This window comes from Pelodiscus sinensis, chromosome 19 (assembly GCF_052426305.1).
Source record: "Pelodiscus sinensis isolate ZL-2025 chromosome 19, ASM5242630v1, whole genome shotgun sequence".
NCBI lineage: Eukaryota > Metazoa > Chordata > Testudines > Trionychidae > Pelodiscus > Pelodiscus sinensis.
Window position 1 is genome coordinate 31,084,292 of NC_143070.1, and position 19,959 is coordinate 31,104,250.

Sequence of the window (19,959 nt, forward strand, 5' to 3'; positions counted from 1 at the left end):
CATGCATGCATTGCTGTTGATGTAGGCTGACAAGTCTGCCCAAGTAATACTGGTAGGAAGTGATGGCATGCAAGCCTGATCACTCTGAGTTCCAGGACATTTCTATAGAGAGTCCTCTCTGTTGGAAGTCATATTTGCTAAGTAACACCACGTAGTTCACTAACCTAAATTATAGGGTGGATGAATGTAGACTTTCCTCTGGAATACATCTAAGCTCTTGCTTTCTTTGTCAGCTGGGGCTGAATGAGGTTGTTGTTGTTTACTCCTCTGATGCGCTGCTTTCACCATCAAAGAATTGGGGGGGGTGGGAGTGTAAAGAGGAATTTGGATGACTTAGGAGGAACACAGTGCTTTCTATTCACTCACTTACACATAGGTGGAATGGTGACTGGGGTCTGCCAGATCATTTTTATGGGGTCCAAGACTGACAAATTTATGGGTGAGGTGATTTTCACCAATAGGGCTGTTTGGAGGATGTTGGTGAGTTTGTGTTGAGTTTCTGTGACTTCTTCCCTGGTGATGTTGAGGTCAGCTGCCACTCTTTTAAACTGGTCCTGAAAAGTAGTGAAGTCATCAGCTGGTAGTGGTGGCATCACTGTGTCATCGGGAGAAGATGATGAATTTGTGTCTGGAGATGTATCCGGTCTTGATTCACAAGATTGTGGGTCCAACACCTCTTCCTCCATTCTTTGTGGTAATGGAGATTGTGGTGGGGGAGAGGGGGAACAAGTTGTGTGTTTTGCTTGTTGGTATGTTTATTTCTAAAATTGTAGGTCCATAGGCTCCAATATTGCCAATAAAGTCATGGCATGGGTTGTGGTAACCATGGGTATGGTCCCTGTGATGGGGCATCGGAGCCCCGCACCCCTTTCAAGGACCCAGGGGGAAGGTCCATGCCAGAATGCCGCATGGTCACTGGCTTGGAGCTGGTAGAAGAGGCGGCCAGCATGGGCAGAGGAGGAGGCACACTGCCGGCAGCTTTGAGCCCCGGCGCCTGTGCCGAGCATGGGGCAGGTGAGGGGACGCTGGATGCTGTGTCCAATTGTGCAGGGCGGGCTGGCAGGGAAGGACATGAATGGGCAAGAAAGGAGGGCCTGACCCATAAAAAGGGGGAGTTGAGAGCAAAAGGGAGGTGGGAACGAAGAGAAGAAGCGTCAGAAGGAAGCAACCTGGGGCTACAGAGAGAGGGGGGAAGAAGGATCCCTAGGGTGAGAATCACGGGGGAGGAAATGACACAGGGCGGAGCTGTTGGCGGGCTGCCGAGTTGAGGCTGTTGGTGCCCCATCAGTCAGGTTGGGGAGAAGGCTCCCCGCCCCTAGGGCCCTGAGTTGGGACTTGGAGAGAGGGTGGTCCTGAGTCCCCCTTCCCCTTAGGGAATTCTATGGTGCTCTGTGAACAGTCCTTGAGTTTGTGAAGTCAAAAAGGGAGTGAGGTGCAGCCCCTGGGTGGGATCGGCCCACTCACAGTCCCCAATGTGGGATAGCATTGCCCAAAGGGGATCTAAAGGTAGGATGAGTGGATGCTGCAGAGACCTCCGTGCCAGGTGACAAATGTGAAGCCCCCACAATCGTCATTTTCGTCGCTGGATAGCTCCATGGGCAACGTGCCATGTTTTGGTACCACTGTGGCAGGTGAAGTACTGGTGCCAAGGAATTGAGAATTAAAAGTGGAAGAGACCAGGTGCAGGTCTTTCTGATGTAGGTTCCTCAGTGCCAGGACAGACAGTGCTGTTGTAATCTGAACCATAGATGGTACCAATTCCAGGGGTGTGGTTGTTGGTGCGGATGTCTGCTCCAGTGCCACAGTGGTCATGGTATCAACAGCCGTTGCCACAGCACTGTCATCCGGTGCAGATGATTGTTTCGGTGCCTTGTTGGCAGTTCTCTGCACCAACATGGTGACATCCTGGTTGCTCAGTACTGTGCTGGTCCCTGAGCTGTGTGAGGCAGGCATGGTCAGGCCTGTTGCCTCAGTACAGCTTCTGTGTACACCATGTTTGAAAACATTGTGATCAAGGCAGGAGATGCCTGTGGAAGCCAAGGGATTTGTATGTAGCCATTTTGATCTTTTGGTTAGCCTAACTCATGCTAACTGTGAGCCCTAACAACGCAGAGTACTGGGAGAGACAGTTTTCGCCTCTCATCTCTCTTGTGCTCGAGATAAGGATAGAATGCTGACTCTAGTGAAGACCTTGAGATAAGGTGGCGTCTGAAGGGAATTGTTATGGAAAGGGGAATAATGGTTTATTGTTATTATATATAAACAGACAGTATATATATATTGGCTTCTAATTGTTTGGTATTTGACGATCTGCCTAGCAGCAGCTTCTTCCCTTGCAATATTGCTACGCTGATTATTTTCGGGAATAACAGCATTGTGCAAGAGGGTTTTTCTTGTGCAAGAAGGGGCAAGAGCTTCTTCCACAAAAATGGTGGCTCATATATGCAAACGAGGCTCAGTGATATTCCACGCTTAGCCTCATTTGCATAGCTCTGGCACAAAATCACGCCAGTGTAGACATAGCCCAGGAGCTGCCCCACAGCAGCCCCTTTACCACCTCTGCCCCAGGGAGAGCAGCAGGAACGGTGAAGTCTCCCCAGCACAGTGAAGAAAAAGGGGTGAGGGAGACCCCCAAGAAGATGGAAGGGGGGTACCTCCCCCTGGCCCTGCCTGGGGAAGGGCAGCAGAGGCCCCCACTCACCCAGAACCCTCAACAGCTGACTGAGGTGAAGAGGTGGGGGGAGGAAGCTGCCTGCAAACAAAGCAGGTCAAGAGAAGTGGGGGCCTGGCCCAGAATGAGGGTGCACTGATCCCTGCCTGCCACAAGAGCAATAGCCACCCTGCCACATACACACCCCTCCCGAAAAGGAAGAGAGGAGGGGTGCAGGGAAGGAGGGTGTAAAGCAGCCAGAAAGCAGCAGGCTGCAGGAGTTTGCTGGAAGACAGGTACACAGGTAGCTGGGGGAGTGGATTCCAGTACCCGCAATAGGCTGCCAAATGTTGCTGCACAACTACCAAGACAGGCAGGTACCTGAGATTCATTCAGAGCCCACCTGCAGTAGCAGGGTAATGGGACACCTGCAGCCAATTCTTCGGGCACTTGCAAATTTCTACGCAAAGCTCACAGAGATTCAGCAGAGAAAACCCTCTGGTGCAGGGGGAACTTTCCCAGCTGCCTTGGGGGTTTGCACATTCAGTGCCCATTAATTTAACCAAGAATTGCGTGTTCCACACCCTAAAGAAACTTTGAAATCCCTGGCTCCCTATAAACATGAAGGTCACTGAAAGCCAATTTCTGCCCTTTGTGACTAAGGCACAACTACCGCCCAGCACTTACACTGCAGTAAAGAGCTAATTGCCCTGTCCTGTAGCGGGTATAACCACCGGGACTGCTAACACTTCCATGTGCACAGCCACTGCTTTGCCCACCCACACTTCCTACTTGCAGGCCTGACTGAGGAGGAGGGGACAGGACTGGGACCTAAGAAACTCCTCTTTTCTCCTGCTTCGCTTTCCAGTTTTCTTGCAAGCCCCCAGGTCCTGTATGTCAGCGCTCCAAGCCCAGCTTACTGAGTCCCACATGGTGTTAAACTGAGCAATGCCGATCCCCGGGGAATAGTCCAGAATCACATTCCATCAGGCTCCCAGAGTGAGATCTGAAGGATGAAACCACTTGACATGACTCGGTTCAGATAAAGTCCTAGTTTATTCAGCTCCCTCTTCACCTCCAACCCGGCTCCCATTGCCTGAAGCTCCTCCAAACACTGAATCAGAACACCTTAATCCTGATAGCTCTGCATTGGGTTTTGTTTTGAAATCCCTCCCCTCCACCCCCGTGCCCCCAGCCCTTTCCTTACTTCACCTTTTGCTCTGTGTTGCCTCCAGGAGTAGTAACTAGCCAGGGGGATGAGAACAGCCAGGAGAGCCAGGATCACCCCCAGAGACACCATCCAAGCGTTGACCCTTGGGAAAAACAGCCCTGCAAGAGAAAGTGCCATTGACAATGGGAGCAAATGTAGATAAATCTATGTATTAAGTATATTCACATAATTTCATATGACTTAGCATTGTGCCTCTCCATATAACCTTGTAACTTTGTATTAGAATACAAATCCATATAACCTTGTAACTTTGTATTAGAACTCTATATAGAAAACTTGTAGAAAACTGGGTTTATAGTTAAAGTGGAAGAAAAATGTCTTTTTTGCTAGGAGTAGAATAAAATCTTCCCCCCACTCTGTAATCAATTGCCCTGTGGAATGAATGAGGTGTGAATGAGTAAGACTTGGGTGCCAAGCACCTCCCGACAGCTACACCAGTTGAAGAGGGGGTGGAAGCCAGGCCCAAGATGTCAAGTGGGCTCAAGAAAGAAGAGCAGACATATTGACGGCCTTGGGGATTAGTAGCAGGCACCTTCTTTGGAAAACATCCTCTCTGAACAGCATTGGGACAACATCCAGAGAGAAGCAGCACAAAAGACCAATGGACACAGACCCAGATTTTGAATCTGGGATATATTTGCACGAGAGGGAAGCTGCTATAAAAGTGAGGTGTCTTGCAAAGGACCCCGGGTCTCGTCTTGTCACCATTAGAGCATCAATCTGGATCGGCAAAAGCCCGGCTCCACCCCTCCCGCATCTAACTCACCTGGCCAGTGAAGTTAAGGGGAGCAACTAGTTGGTAACAACAACAACAAGAAGTGTGCTTGTGTGTGTGTTAGAGTGCATGAGTGATATATATCATATGCATATGATAAGTATTGATTAATTTATGTATGTTTAATAAAAATAGCGTGTTGCCTTATCCCTCTGAAAAAGATCCCGGGTACTTCTTTTAAGTACAACACAAACACACGCAGCATGAAAGCAGGGCACTGACAGTGGGCTCTCTGTGACTGCTTAAAAGAATCTCCCAGAGAAACACAGAGAGAAGTGTGACACCTTTGTTTTAGAAGCTTCAGGGGGCGGCTGAGTTAGTCTGTTAGGGTATGTCTACACTTGCACCCTCTTTTGAGACAGGGATGCAAATGAAGAAATTTGAAATTGCAAATGAAGCCAGGATTTAAATATCCCATGCTTCATTTGCATATTCGAGTTATGGCGCTATTTCAGAATAACAGATGCTGTTAAGACGCGGTTATTTCGAGAGAAAACCCTTCTCTTGAAATAACTCTTATTCCTCACACAATGAGGTTTACCAGTTATTTCAGAAGAAGGGTTTTCTCTTGAAATAACCGTGTCTTAACAGAGTGTTATTTCGAAATAGCGCCATAACGCGAATATGCAAATGATGCATGGGCTATTTAAATTCCGTCTTCATTTGCAATTTCAAATGTCTTCATATGCATCTCTATTTTGAAATAGGGTGCAAGTATAGACATAACCTTAGAGAAAAATGCAACAAATGGTCTGGTAGCACTTTATAGACTAACAAAACATGTAGATGGGATCATGAGCTTTCGTGGGCATGGCCCACTTCTTCAGATGTGCCCACGAAAGCTCATGATCCCATCTACATGTTTTGTTAGTCTATAAAGTGCTACCAGACCATTCGTTGGTTTTTTTTACCTTTGTTTTATTAAGTCAGTGAAACTCCCAGCTTTAGCCTGGTTACTGAATATGGCTCTTGAATGGGAGGGGGTATAGTGGGGTAGAAGACTTTGCTTTGCTACTCCTACCTCCCACTGGTGTCAGTTCAAGCATTCCCTAGGCCAGGGCTAGTCAGTAGATGGACTGTGGACCAATCTAGACTGACAGATGCTTCAGAATGGACCTGAAATCTTCATCGTTTACCTATTTGATCTTTTTTATTATTATTTTCTCTGGTGTCTGGATCTTTATTGTACCTTGACCAAGCAATTTGGAATTTACAGATTTCCCCTTCCCTAGGCTACTCTACGTGATCCCAAGGCTGCAGCCAGAACAGACTGGCCCTCAGAATCAGAGAGCTGGGACCAGCTTCATGACACTCCCAACTCTCCTGAGCTCACAGGGACTCAACTACACGAGAGAGAGTGGCCCAAATTGTGTTAATGCTGGATTTTAATAAAAACAAACTTGAGCCCAGAAATTGAGAATAAAAATTCCTCTTCCCAGGGCCTTGGCATGATGGCTGATAAGAGGATCCTTAGCTAAATGATAAGTGGGGTCTATGGAAAACCATAAAAATTACAAGCTGACACTTTAAATACTGAGATGTTTCCTGGGATTGCTTACAGGCTAGGGCCCTGTGCAGGGAGAGCGCATCTGGGTCCTCTGAAGTCAGTCTGCGAAGGACCAGCCTAGAGCAAGGTGGTCTGAGTTCTGCTCTTCTGCCTCTGGGAGCAGCCTGCATTTACCTCTGGTGTGTTGGATTCTGGATTCTTACAAATAAAGCAGAGCCGCACTGCACCCTTCCAGGGGGAGTATTTGTGTTTTGTTTTCAACTCTTGTTTTTATGCCATGAACATAACAGTCAAATAACACTGGGCCTATCACAACCAAAGCAGCTGTGAAGCACTTTGGGACCTTAGATGAAAAGTGCTTTACAAATACAACATTTTTCTCTCTCTCTATTTCATTTTAAAAAGTTTTGCCTGTGGGACAAGAGTGATGTCGTTATGTCAGTCCCACAGCCCCTCCTGTCTCAGCTGCCCTGCTTCCTCCCTGCTGCTCACCCAGGGGGCTATGCAGGAGCCACATGGCCTTGCTCCTCGCTGGTGGGGGGCCCAAACCTCAAAGCCTCCCCTCCCCCGTGCTTGGAGTGAAAGGGCCAGTTTAGCTGTGGCCACAGTCTGGCCCAATTCCCCCAGGGACTGGAGGGAGCGATCTAGGCCAGCCTTGGTCTGGCCCAACTACGCACGCTCCCTCCCCCATCCCACTCTGCAGCCAGAGGGAGGGAGCTGGGCCAGCCATGGCCTGGGTCCAATCCAACCTCCTCCCTCCCTTGCCTGGCAGCCAGAGGGAGGAAGCTAGACCAGCCTAGGTCCATCCCCCTGCCCACCAGCAGCTGGAGGGGTAGAGCCAGGGCTGCCTAGCCCTGGAGAGAGGGGCTAGTGTGCTAGCAAGCAGGGGGCACCACCTCTAGTATTGTTGCATAAATTGCTGGTTTCGTCCCCTTGGAGGCTAGTCTGATTTACCCCAAGAAGAGAGTCACACTTTCAGGCTGGGTCCAACTCAAGTTTATTGGTTGCAACCAAGGTACGGCTAAGGAACTCAATGTTCAAAGCAGAGCCGACCTCGGGCGTAGGCTAAGCATCCTTTTTTATACTTTCTTTAACTTTCTTATCTAACTTGGCACGTCTTGATTTGTTACCTTAGCTTCGTGTTGCCGCGTTATTGGTTAGCATATTTCAACTCCATTCCATTCAGTAACAACCACCAGTATAGCTTACTTAAGCAATAGCAATTAGCAAATTCCCCTAACTCAAGTAATACGTGTAATCCAGTCCTTGAGAAATGGGTCTAAACGGCTAGTTCCCCTTTTTACTACAGCTTCTAAAACATGCGCAATTAGCTTAATGATATGTGCTGTTTCAAGCTTAAGTAATGGAAGGGGGAAGAAGCACACATAGTCTTTACTATATTTTACTACAGTATGTATAAAAAAGTTTTTCCTGCAGGTTGACAGAGTGAGATCATCACGAACCTCTGCAACCCCACCCCCACCCTAGTGTTCCCTCTAAGCTGTGGGGCAGCCCAGCTCCACAGGGGATTAATCAGCCCCGTCCAGTCAGAGGCTCAGGGCTCCAGGCATGGAGCTGACTGACTGAGTGGGGCTGATGAATCCCCTGTGAAGTTGGGCTGCCCTCCTCCCCTTTCTTCAGTTCCTGCTGCCACCCTGCAGCCCCCCTCCTCCCCTTTCCCCAGCAACCAGGGGGAAGAGAGTGCAGCCTGCAAAGTGCCACAGAGGCCTCCCTTGGTGGCTGGGGGGGAAGAGCACAGGGCCTGCGAGGCCCCAGAACGGTCCTCCCTCCCTCCCTGCAGCTGTGGGAGAAGAGCCAGACACAACCTTACCTGGGCCTCCGCCCTTCTCCTACCCTCCCCCCTGCCCATGGCTGAAGGGAGGGGAAAGAGCCAGAGCAGGGGGTAAGGGGCAGAGTTGGAAGGGGAGAGTCAGGGATGGGGGAGGCAAAAGCAGGGGCAGCCTCAGGGCCAGGGGAAGGGCCTGGGGTGCGCCCCTTCCCTGGCTGTAGGGGGGAGAAGAGCCTTGGCCTGGCCCAACCCCCCCCCCCCACAAAGTCCGGCAGCCAGGGACGGAGAAAGCCAAGTCTGGCCCAGCTTTCGGAGGGGCCTGATGACTGGAAGGGGAAGAGAGCCAGGGCAGGCCAGGACTGCCATGCCTCGGCCTGGCCGTCCTTGGAGGCCAGGGAGCGGTGTTGGGGCTGCCTATCCCCAGCGGGCGTTGGCGAGCATATGAAGCATAGCTAGTATTATTATAGAGATAAAATATTCATTTGGTTTCAGCCAAGTTATTTGTCAGATAACAGTAAATAAAATCTAAAAATTAAGACATTCTTAGGTAAGATTTTGTTTCGGCTTATTATAGTCCTGAACTTTTACTGCTGGTATTTTCAGATGTTACCTGGTAGTGATGCTCAGACCATAACCAGGGCTCTCTTCCACTCTTCAGGAAAAATGACTTTTAGCCAGATTATCATAAACATTCAGGGCTTGTCTAGACTACTGAAGTTTTGAAAGATGATATGGAAGTATTCCTGCAGAATTTGCAATCTCACTTTCAAAAGCAGAGCTTCAAAAGTGAAAGTAGTCTGGATGCGTTTTTTTCTGCAATCCCCCTTTTTTGAAAAAATGTGCAAACCTCATTATTTGAGGAAAAGCAGCTTTTCAAAAAGGGGGGGGGGAGGTTGCTGAAAAAAACATGTCCAAACTACTTTCATTTTCTAAAGCTCCACTTTCTAAAGTGAGATTGGAAGAAGATATGCAAATTCCCGCAGAATTTGCATATCCTCTTTCGAAACTTCAGTGTAGTCTAGACATAGCCTCAGCACCCAGCAGTTCACACTGAGAACAAAGGAGAATTTCCTTTGCTGCCCTTCTAAAAATGATGGTGGTCACCGAACGCAGACAGTAGTCAGACACAACTACTTAGGTGGGAGGTCGTAGCTTAACACTACTTCATTTCTCATAATCCAGAATCTTAACCCAAGAACCCATAGTAGAGGAGAGATGACCCCTAAGGCAGCAGATACAACTCACCACCAGGACTGTCCCTAGAAGGGTGCAGGGCCCAGGATAATCCCCAGCTCTGCCCCAATCACGACCCTTCCCCACCTCTTTCCCCTCCACACTGCCCTGCCCCCATTCCACCCCCTGAGTGACACCAGGAGCTAGGCAATTGGAACAGAGCGGGGCTGGTTTCACTGCCACCAGTCCCTGCATTGCAAAGGCCCCATGGCAACATGAAGTGTGGGGGAACCCCCAATTCACAAGGCCTGGGGTGACTAACCTGAATAGTCCAATGGATGGGATGGATCTGCTCACCCCACCCTACTCCAATGGCTGGTCTGTAGGGACAGTTAGGGTCTGTCTAACGGAGCCATGTAGTCTAGATGTGCCCTTAGTGCACAGCAGGCTGGAAGTAAAAGTACTTCTCAGCAGCTTTCTGTGCACAAACTGGGTGCGTGCACCCTGTGCCGTGCACTGACACGTCCCTAGTGTGCTTTGCTCTGTTCTGCTTTCGAAGCAGAGGAGACTGAAGCTCACTAGGGAATTGCTCGTGCCCGTGGCAGGGTCCACACACCCAGGGTATGTCTACACCACAGAGTTCTGTTGGAAAAATGGCCGTTTTTCTGACAAAAGTTGAGCAATGTCCACCCTGCAATCGCGTTCTTCGGCAAGAAAATTGAAAGAACAGGGTGGGTTTTTTGCACTATTGGCAATCCTCATTCTGTGAGGAAGAAGCCTTTTTGTGAAAGTGCTCTTTGGGAAAAAGGTGCATGTGGATGGGGAAGAGGAATTTCTTTCAGAAGAAGAGGCAAGAGGAAAAAGCACAGGCATCCTGGTGGCCACTCCGTCCATAGCAATCGCAGCTGAAAAGCGAGAGAGCATCCATTCAGTGTGAATGCTCTCTGTCAAAAAAGCAGATCACTTTTTGATGTACAGGCAGTCCCCGAGTTACGTGGATCCGACTTACGTCGGATCCGCAGTTACGAACGGGGTTTCCTCCCCGTCTCCCTGGTCTGCTGGAGACCAAAGCCTCTGAGGACGCCGGCAGCGGGACAGACGCGGCACGTCTGGGCTGTCCGCTGCCTGCGTGCTCCGTGGCTTTGCTCCACGTCTCCCCAGACCAGGGAGACGGGGAGCAAAGCCGGAGAGCAAAGCCGGGGAGCATGCGGGCAGCGGACAGCCCAGACGCGCCGCATCTGTCCCGCTGCCGGCGTCCTCAGAGGCTTTGCTCCCGGTCTCCCTGGTCTGCTGGAGACCAGCAGACCAGGGAGACCAGGAGCAAAGCCGTGGAGCACGCGGGCAGCAGGACAGCCGCGGCGCGTCTGGGCTGTCCCGCTGCCCCTGTGCTCCGCGGCTTTGCTCCGGACGCCTGTGGTACAGCAGCTGGGGTGCTGCTGGTTGGTCCCGTAGCGCCACTCTGGGCGCTACTGGACCAACCCGGCAGCACCCCAGCAGCTCTGCCCCAGGCATCCTGATTCAGCCACTGCTGGTCAGTTTCAGCAGCGGCTGAATCAGGACGCCTGGGGCAGAGCAGATGGGGTGCTGCTGGGTTGGTCCAGTAGCGCCGAGGAGCGGCGCTACTGGAGCAACCCAGCAGCACCCAAGCTGCTCTGCCCCAGGCATCCCCAAGTCAGTCGCTGCTGAAACTGACCAGCGGCTGACTACAGGAAGCCCGAGGCAGAGTTGCTCTGCCCCGGGCTTCCTGGAATCAGCCGCTGAGCAGTTTCAGCAGCGGCTGACTTGGGGACGCCTGGGGTTCTTAAGTTGAATCTGTATGTAAGAACTGGCATCCAGATTCAGCCTGTTGAAACTGATCAGTGGCTGATTCCAGGAAGCCTGGGGCAGAGCAACTCTGCCTCGGGCTTCCTGTAGTCAGCCGCTGGTCAGTTTCAGCAGCGGCTGACGCCAGTTCCGACTTACATACAGATTCAACTTAAGAACAAACCTACAGTCCCTATCTTGTACGTAACCCGGGGACTGCCTGTACTCTGGCAGTGTGGACACTCGCTTTGCAAGAAGTTTTTCCAAAAGATCTCTTCCAGAAAAGCTTCTTCCAAAAGAAGCCTGCAGTGTAGACATAGCCCCAGACAGTGCCTGGCAGGCTAATGAGAGGCAGATTTACACCCCAGTTTGCCACCAATTAGCTGTTCCTGTGCACAAGGCCTGATGCTGCTCACTTTGCAGCAGAGTCCTCTGAAAACCCCACACCCCTACTCTTAAGCCGACAGTGACAGCTTGAAGCTACACTGGCCTCACTGCAGCAAAGGCAAATCTACTCCACAACCTGAGAAGAACAATGAGGAACTGAGCTGTTATGAAAACGTGGCCTATTGAGTCCCTGCTTGGAAGGTGCTAAACACTCTCAGCCCCTGCTGGAGTCAAAGAGACTGGAGGTTGCTCAGGATTCTCCATGAAGTATTCAGCACATTGCAGGCTCAGGCTAACAATGAGGCCCAATGATAAATTCTCTCTGCCTATATCAGCAGCGTCTCATCCACGTGCAGCACAGACGGGCACTGACCTGCTATGGAAATTATTGATTCCCTCTCCTGGTCGAGTCGGGGGTTCCAGACATGGCAGGACACCTTCTGGTTGGACTCTTCTCTTAGAACAATGGCAATCTCTGTCTGAAACAGGTCACTGGCCTCGGGGGATATTTTTTCAGAGTCTGATGGTAAGTGCTTCCCCTGGAGATCTCTCCACTGGGCTTCAGGCTGTGGGTACCATCCAGATGATCGACACACCACCCGGACCCCTCCGTCCTGGTGTCCCTCCACCAAGACGTCAGGAGCAGAGCCCAAAGCTACAGAAGGAATAAATGAATTTATGAGAATCCTACAGTGCCCAGTAACAACCTCGACTGTGTCCTTCCAGAGCACCGGAATGAATAGTCAATACACATCAGGCCAGTGAGGGGTTGCCAGAGGGCTTGGGGGAAAAGGGAATGGATCGATAGGCCTGCAACAGCTGAGGGAAATTTGCCTGGAACAGAGGTGGGGTCCCATGGGTGATGAGCCCAGCTCAGGGTGTAGCTCAGGCTATGTGCCCAATTTAACGTGTGGCTCACCAGTAAGCTGCAGGTGTGTGCCCCCAGAACTGTGGGGAAGAAAAGAGCTATGAGTTGTGGGGAACTGTGATACAGGTGGAGAAGGAGACAGACACACCAGTCTCCTATCACATCCTTAAGTAGCCATCATATAATAAACCTTAGAAGCTGCTGGGACAGAGACTGGATGAGATATCTCTCACCAGCCTGTAACCAGCTGCATACTGCGCAGCACGACTCCTAGCCCCACAGCACTATCACAGAGTGACAGGGGGAGGATCACTGAGCAACTATAGGGCAACCAAGCAAAGTGTTCTCAGGCCTGAGTTCTATTCCTGGCTCTGCCACTGACAAAATGGTTGATCTTGGGCAACACACTTCTATGCTGTGTGCCTCAATTTCTCATCTGTAAAATGGGGAGAATGAGGTAAAGTTCTTTTAGATCTACTAATGGGAAAGCAGTAATACATAGGTAAGGACTCTGAATATCTAGACACAGTCGTGTAGCAAATGCAAACTCAGGTGAGAACTACAACTGCCTGAATGGCCACTAACACCTTCAATAGTTTCCCTTTCTTAAAAAAAAAATCCCTCAGGACAGTGATCTCCAACCTTTTAAATCACAAGATCACTTTTTCAATTTAAGTGCAATGTAAGATCTACCTCAAACCCAAACACCCTTGCTCAGGTATTCTGTCTGCCAACAGTGGGCAAAGTCAGATGCCCCAGGGTATGTCTACATTACCCCCCTAATTCGAACTAGGGGGGGTAATGTAGTCATACGGAGTTGCAAATGAAGCCCGGGATTTGAATTTCCCGGGCTTCATTTGCATAAAGCCGGCCGGCGCCATTTTTAAATGCCGGCTAGGTCGGACCCCGTGCCGCGCGGCTACATGCGGCACGGACTAGCTAGTTCGGATTAGGCTTCCCTAATCCGAGGTGTACAGCTAGTTTGGATTAGGAAGCCTAATCCGAACTAGCTAGTCCGTGCCGCATGTAACCGCGTGGCACGGGGTCCGACCTAGCCGGCATTTAAAAATGGCGCCGGCCGGCTTTATGCAAATGAAGCCCGGGAAATTCAAATCCCGGGCTTCATTTGCAACTCCATATGACTACATTACCCCCCCTAGTTCGAACTAGGGGGGTAGTGTAGACATACCCCAGAGAGAGGGATCACAACAGGTAACCTCATGTGATCCCTCCCCTGTGATCCACCTCCATACAAACAGAGGCTAGGGACACTGTTCCTACACATCCTGGCTAACAGCCATTGATGGACCTAACCTCCATGAATCTATCTAGTTCTTTTTTGAACCCTGTTGAAGTCCTGATTTTCACAATATCTTTGGGCAAGGAGTTCCACAAGTTGACTGTGTGCTGAGTGAAGAAACATTTCCTTTGGTTTATTGTAAACTTGCTGCCTATTCATTTCATGTGATGACCCCTAGTTCTTAAAAAAACAAATGATCTGGTAGCACTGTATACTCTAACAAAGCATGTAGATAGTATCATGAGCTTTCGTGGGCACAGCCCACTTCTTCAGATGACTGGAGTGTTGGAAGTCCAGAACCCACAATAAATAAGGGAAGAAGGGAGTGGGGGAAGGAAAACAATTGGAGCGGGGGAGAGGACATTGAGTAGATAAGTTTCAAAAGGATAGACAAGCCAGTCTGTAACAGGAAAATTAATTGTACTGTTGTGTCAAGGAACTGGATTTCTTCAGTTTATTGATCCAGGCTAAGGTTTTGTTTTGTTTCAGACCAATTCCACAAGCCAAATACACAGAGAAGGACTGGAACTTAACTTCATTTACAAGTTTAATTCTTATGCTAATGGTCTAAATTGCAATATTGGATGGCTCGCACATTATCAACCAACCAAACAATGAAGTTGCCAATGGTTCTTGATGTCTGTGTAGAATCCTGCCTTAGTACTCTTGCTTTCTTAGTGCAAACTAATGGTTCTTATCAGAGTCTTTAAACTATTTAGTCTTTAAGGTGCAACTAGACTATTGGTTGTTTTTTAAAGTTTTTCCTGTTACAGACTGGCTTTGCTATCCCCTTTGAAACGTATCTACCCAGGCTATGGCTACACTGTGGCTGTGTCTACACTGGCATGAATTTCCGGAAATGCTTAAAACAGAATAGTTTTCATTATAAATATTTCCGGAAAAAGAGCGACTACATTGGCAGGCTGCTTTTCCGGAAAAGCCCTTTTTCCAGAAAAGCATCTGTGGCCAATGTAGATGCACTTTTCCGGAAAAGAACCCCGAGCGTCATTTTCGCGATCGGGGCTTTTTTCCGGAAAAGACTACTGGGCTGTCTACACTGGCCCTTTTCTGGAACAGTGTTCCGGAATAAGGACTTATGCCCGAGCGGGAGCAGCGTAGCTTTTCCGGAATAGCGGCTGATTTTGTACAGTAGAGCGTCGTTGCTTTTCCGGAAATTCAAGGGCCAGTGTAGACTGCTCGCAGCTTATTCCGGAAAAATGACTGATTTTCCGGAATAAGTGGCCCAGTGTAGACACAGCCTGTGAGTTTTGCTGCAAGAGCCAATGCAAATGAAGCATGGATTAGCATTTTTTCGCGCTTCATTTTCAGTCTCTTTCGTTCCGTTTTTGTGCAAAAATAGTGAGTGTGGACGTGGCCGTTTTGCGCAAAACTCCTTTCCACAAGATCCTCTGTCTCTCTGGGACAGGCATCTTCCCTCTGCTCCAGCCTCACTCCCCTCAGCCCCATGATCTCACCAGCCTGCTCCCCTGCATCGCCCCATGCCCCTCACTCAGTACAACCTCTGCCCCTTTCCATCCTGCCCCTGCATCCTCCCTCACTGCCTACTCCTGCCCCCACTTCCCTGTGCCCCTAGCACACTCATCTGCAAGGCAGCAATGCTGGGGTGAGGTGAGGTAGGCGGGAAGGGCAGAGTCTCTTCCCTGCCCAGATGAGCCCTTTGCCTGCAGGCTGCAGCTCTGGGACTGGGGCAGTCAGAGCCTGGGGCTGCCCAGGACTGGCTCCAACCCAGCTGGGTGCAGAGGGGCGCTGGGGAAAGTGCTCTCCGGCCCCCCACACAGCCCCTGGGGAGCAACCTGGGCCCCGGGGCCCCATGTGTGTTGGCTGCTCAGCCCCAGCTCTTCGGAGCAGGCCCAGTCCCAACCGCTCCTGAAGCAAGAAGCCTGTAGACAGGAAGTGGGGGGGTTAAACCCTTAGCTCCCGTGAGCTGCATGTCCAAGGTGGGCAGGAGAGCCCCAGGGACATATGAACGCCTTTCACACACCCCCTGAGCTAGTGCTTCAGCCTGCAGCTGTACGGCTGAGGTTGGAGCGGCAGCACAGGCTCCCAGCTGCTTGGGGGGAGCTGAGCTCCTGCCCTTGTGCCACGGGAAATTGGCTGGTGTGCTGCTTGTGCCAGGGGTTGCCAACCTCTGGTGTAAACCCATGTGTTTGATCCACCTTATTTAAACCTCGTGTCCCAGTTACAGAACTAGCTGTCCCTTTTGCTGGTCTCTCTGGGTATGTCTACACTTGCCTCCTAGTTCAGTCTAGGGAGGCAAATGAAGCATAACACAGTTGCTAATGAAGTGTGGGATTTAAATATCCTGTGCTTGATTAGCATATTCACAGCTGGTTGCCATTTTAAAAAGCCGGTAGACCAAATTACCGTGCCGCGTGTAGACACGGTAGTCCGATCCAAAACTCCTCCCTCAATTTAACTGTTACTCCTCATTGCACGAGGAGTAACAGTTAAATCGAGGGAAGGGTTTTCTAATGGAATACCATGACTACATGTGGCGCAGTAATTCAGGCTACCAGCTTTTTAAAGTGGCGACTGGCCACGAATATGCTAATCAAGCACGGGATATTTAAATCCCACGCTTCATTAGCAACTTCGGTATGCTTCATTTGCCTCCCTCCTCCGAACTAAGGGGCAAGTGTAAACATACCCTCTGTCCCCTTTGCTGGACTCTCTGGCAACTCCTTCAGGAGTTAGGCCTTCTGCCTCTACCAGTCCTGTGGGTGGGAAATGCCTCAATTCTCCTACTCTTATGCCAGGTTCTAGACTACAGAGCCCCGTGAATCCACCATGCTTACCCTGGAAGGGCCAGATATGCACTGGGATCTATCTCAGCTGGTGCCATCAGTGTGAGGAGGCTCAGAGCCACCGTTCAACCCCAGATGTACACAAATAACTGCAATAATCACAATGTGTTAATGTCACCTGAGTGGGTAGGGGTGTTTGTCTCTCTCACTAATCCCTGGCTCAGTTGTCCTCACATTTGGGCCACTAACCCTACCCCAGACTCCAGCGAGTCACAGCAGTTTTCAAGACAATCCAACTATGAGTCTGGGCTTTTGAGAGTTTAGAAAAAAACATGTATTACACAGCAAACTAGAACCAGCTTTATCCAGCACAGAGCTGCTGACCGAGTATAATGAAAACAAAAACGGTGTCATCTCACAATGAACCTTCTGACTCCACTTTTACCTGGTTGAAAACATTAAAACAGCAGAACAAACTACTGACCTGCCACCTGCAGTTCCAATAAAGCATCTTCATAAGAGACACTGGACTGGAAAAAACACTTGTACAGCCCATTGTCGGAGGGTCGAACATCGTGTATTCTCAGGGAAACTCTCCCATCGGCGATATCGTCTTTCAAGAGCTCAGTCCTCCCTCGATATTCCTGCATCTGCTCCTCATACTGATCCTGACCATTGCGGTACAGGTGCACAGCTGCAGAGAACTGGGATCGGAACCACCTCACTTCCATGTTCACAGCGCTCATCCGGGGGGAGAGGTAGCAGGACAGGATGGCCTCCCCACCGACCACGGCACTGACTGGGCGGTCAGGTCCAGTCACGCTGAACTGTGCTGTGAAATGTTCAATGAGAAAAGACTCAGAGGGGTTGCTGTGTTACTCTGTTTCAGCACAAACTAGGGGTACGTCTAGACTACAGGGTTTTGTCGACGGAAGTTTTGTCGACAGATACTGTCGACAAAACTTCTGTCAACATAGAGCGTCTAGACACATTCAGTTCTGTCGACAAAGCAAGCTGCTTTGTCGACAAAACCCTGTAGTCTAGACGCAACCCTACAGGCAATAACACCTTCTGTCGACAGAAGGTGTTATGCCTCGTAAAATGAGGTTTACCAGCGTCGACAAAACTGCTGAGTTCTGTCGACGTTATATCGACAGAACTCAGTGGTAGTGTAGACGCAGGTATAGTTTTGTCGACAAAAGTCCACTTTTGTCGACAAAACTCAGTAGTCTAGACACACCCTAGGAGTCCTGTGGCACCTTAAAGCAGCAGTGGAGAACCTCAGGCCTGGGGGACAAATGCAGCCCCTGCTAGCCTAGATCTGGCCGCTGAGGCTTGGGTCTCCTTCCCCAGTATTGCGGAGCCCACAGTGGTGCTCTAGCCTCTCCTGGGGCTGGAGCACACACAATCTGCCAGCCTGCCCCTCCCCCAGGTTATCCTATGGGAGGGGAACGTGGGCAGGGTCTTTCTGCTTCTCAGTCAGGGGCCATGCCAGTGAGTGTTTGTTTTGGGGTTTTTTACTTTTCACTTCTGCGCAGCCCCCAACTGATTTTTCTGTGGGTAAAAGGTCCCTGATGCAAAAAAAAACTTTCCCCTCCCCTGCCTTAAAGACACATCCAGCTTTTATACAAAAAATCTATGTTTTCTTCAGTTTCTAGGATCTGGTCTAATCCAGTGAATGCAATTCTCCTAAAGGGTGGTACGTCTCCGGAGCTGTTACCTGTCACACCCTTCATGGCTTGTCAGTTGGAAAAAATAATCCCAACTGTATGTACCGATGAGGACTAATTTAGCTATTACCACTCAAGAGAGATCTTGGAGTCATTGTGGATAGTTCTCTGAAAACAACCACTCAGGGACTAGATTGCAAGGATCTATCAGAAGTTTTAACATCAGTCATGATGCTGGAAAAAAATAATCCCAATTGTATATACAGATGGGCTGTGTCTACATTGGCACCCTTTTCCGGAAAAGGGATGCTAATGAGACACTTCGGAATTGCAAATGCCCTGGGGGATTTAAATATCCCCTGTGGCATTTGCATGAACATGGCTGCCGCTTTTTTCTGGCTCGGGGTTTTGCCGGAGAAAAGCGCCAGTCTAGACGGGATCTTGCGGAAAATAAACCCTTTTCCAGAAGATCCCTTATTCCTACTTTCAAGTAGGAATAGAATGCTAGGAATTATTAAGAAAGGGATAGAAAATCAGACTCAGAATATCTTACTGCCCCTGTATAAAACTATGGTACGCCCACATCTTGAATACTGTGCAGTACTGGCCTGAGCCATTTTGGCTCCCCGGGCCCAAGCACGCAGCACTGCCCCCGGGCGCACGGCGCATGTGCTGCCCAGCCCAGCCCAGACACCACTGCTGGCTTGCAGCCCGCCACGTGCAGGGCCCTGCAGCCGTGGGGGGAAGGGTACTGCTGGCCGGTGCCGTGGGGATGGGGGGGGCTGGCGCTCCGGGAGCCAGGCGCATAGCGCCTGATGGCAGCTATAAGGGATGCCGAGTGCCCCTTACAGCTGCCATCAGGCGCCCCCCAGCAGTTGGCGCCCCGGGCAGCTGCCCGGCTCGCCCACCTCTCAGTCCGGCCCTGATACTGTGTACAGATGTGGTCTCCTCACCTCAAAAAAGATATCTTGGCCTTGGAAAGAGTTCAGAAAAGGGCAACTAAAATGATTAGGGGTTTGGAACGGGTCCCATATGAGGAGAGGTTAAAGCGACTGGGACTTTTCAGTTTAGAAAAGAGGAGATTGAGGGGGGATATGATAGAGGTCTATAAAATCATGAGTGGTGTGGAGAGGGTGAAGAACAAAAAGCTATTCATTTGTTCCCATAATAGAAGAACTATAGGACACCAAATGAAATTAGTGGTAGCAGGTTTAAAACTAATAAAAGGAAGTTCTTCTTCACACAGCGTATAGTCAACCTGTGGAACTCCTTGCCAGAGGAGGCTGTGAAGGCTAGGACTATAACAGAGTTTAAAGAGAAGCTAGATAATTTCATGGAGGTTAGGTCCATAAAAGGCTATTAGCCAGGGGATAGAAATGGTGCCCTTGGCCTCTGTTTGTCAGAGGCTGGAGAGGGATGGCAGGAGACAAATCGCTTGATCATTGTCTTTGGTCCACCCCTTCCGGGGCACCTGGCACTGACCACTGTTGGCAGACAGGACACTGGGCTAGATGGACCTTTGGTCTGATCCAGTACGGCCGTTCTTATGTTAATCCAGAAAGTCAGTCAACCTTTAAATCAAATAATCCTAAGAAATAAATTGCTGCTATAGAAAAAAATATATAGACTCAAAAGTTATCATTACAAAATCACAAAAGAAACCATAAGAGTTTATATGAGGAACATATTGTCGATGGTTATTTGCTATTAAAATCTAAGTTAAATAGCACTCAGTCCTCCATCTGCACTGTGTTTACAAACATAAATTGATGAAGGGCAACGACGAATAAGAGCATCCTTTGAAGAAATAAATTAAGGAGACCCTAGTGGGACTTTCCTTGTCATCGAGTCTGTTAATTGCCATGACGCTTTAGGCAGCCCTATCCCTGAAGGGTGGATTGTTTTTAACACTACAGCGAACGAGGCTCGCCAACTGCCAGGCCAGGGGATTTGCACGATCCCCTTGCAGCTCAGTGCAGAACTGTAGCTGGAGCGGAGCTGCCCTGTTCAGGTTACCAAGAGCCCCTGCCCAAGGGGGCCA

At 49.9% G+C, this 19,959-nt stretch overlaps 1 protein-coding gene across 1 annotated transcript in view; it reads right to left on the reverse strand.

Annotated features, from left to right (window-relative positions):
• The window catches only part of LOC149522921 (butyrophilin subfamily 1 member A1-like), a 38,918-nt gene extending 21,841 nt beyond the window's left edge, over nt 1–17,077 (reverse strand). The window contains exons 1-3 of the mRNA XM_089771151.1: nt 16,733–17,077; nt 11,689–11,970; nt 3,863–3,979 (exon numbers count right to left, since the gene is read on the reverse strand). Coding sequence (XP_089627277.1) covers nt 3,863–3,979; nt 11,689–11,970; nt 16,733–16,994 — 661 coding nt within the window. The 5' untranslated portion in view covers nt 16,995–17,077. The remainder of the gene's footprint in view (nt 1–3,862; nt 3,980–11,688; nt 11,971–16,732) is intronic.
• Nucleotides 17,078–19,959: the final 2,882 nt, after the last annotated feature.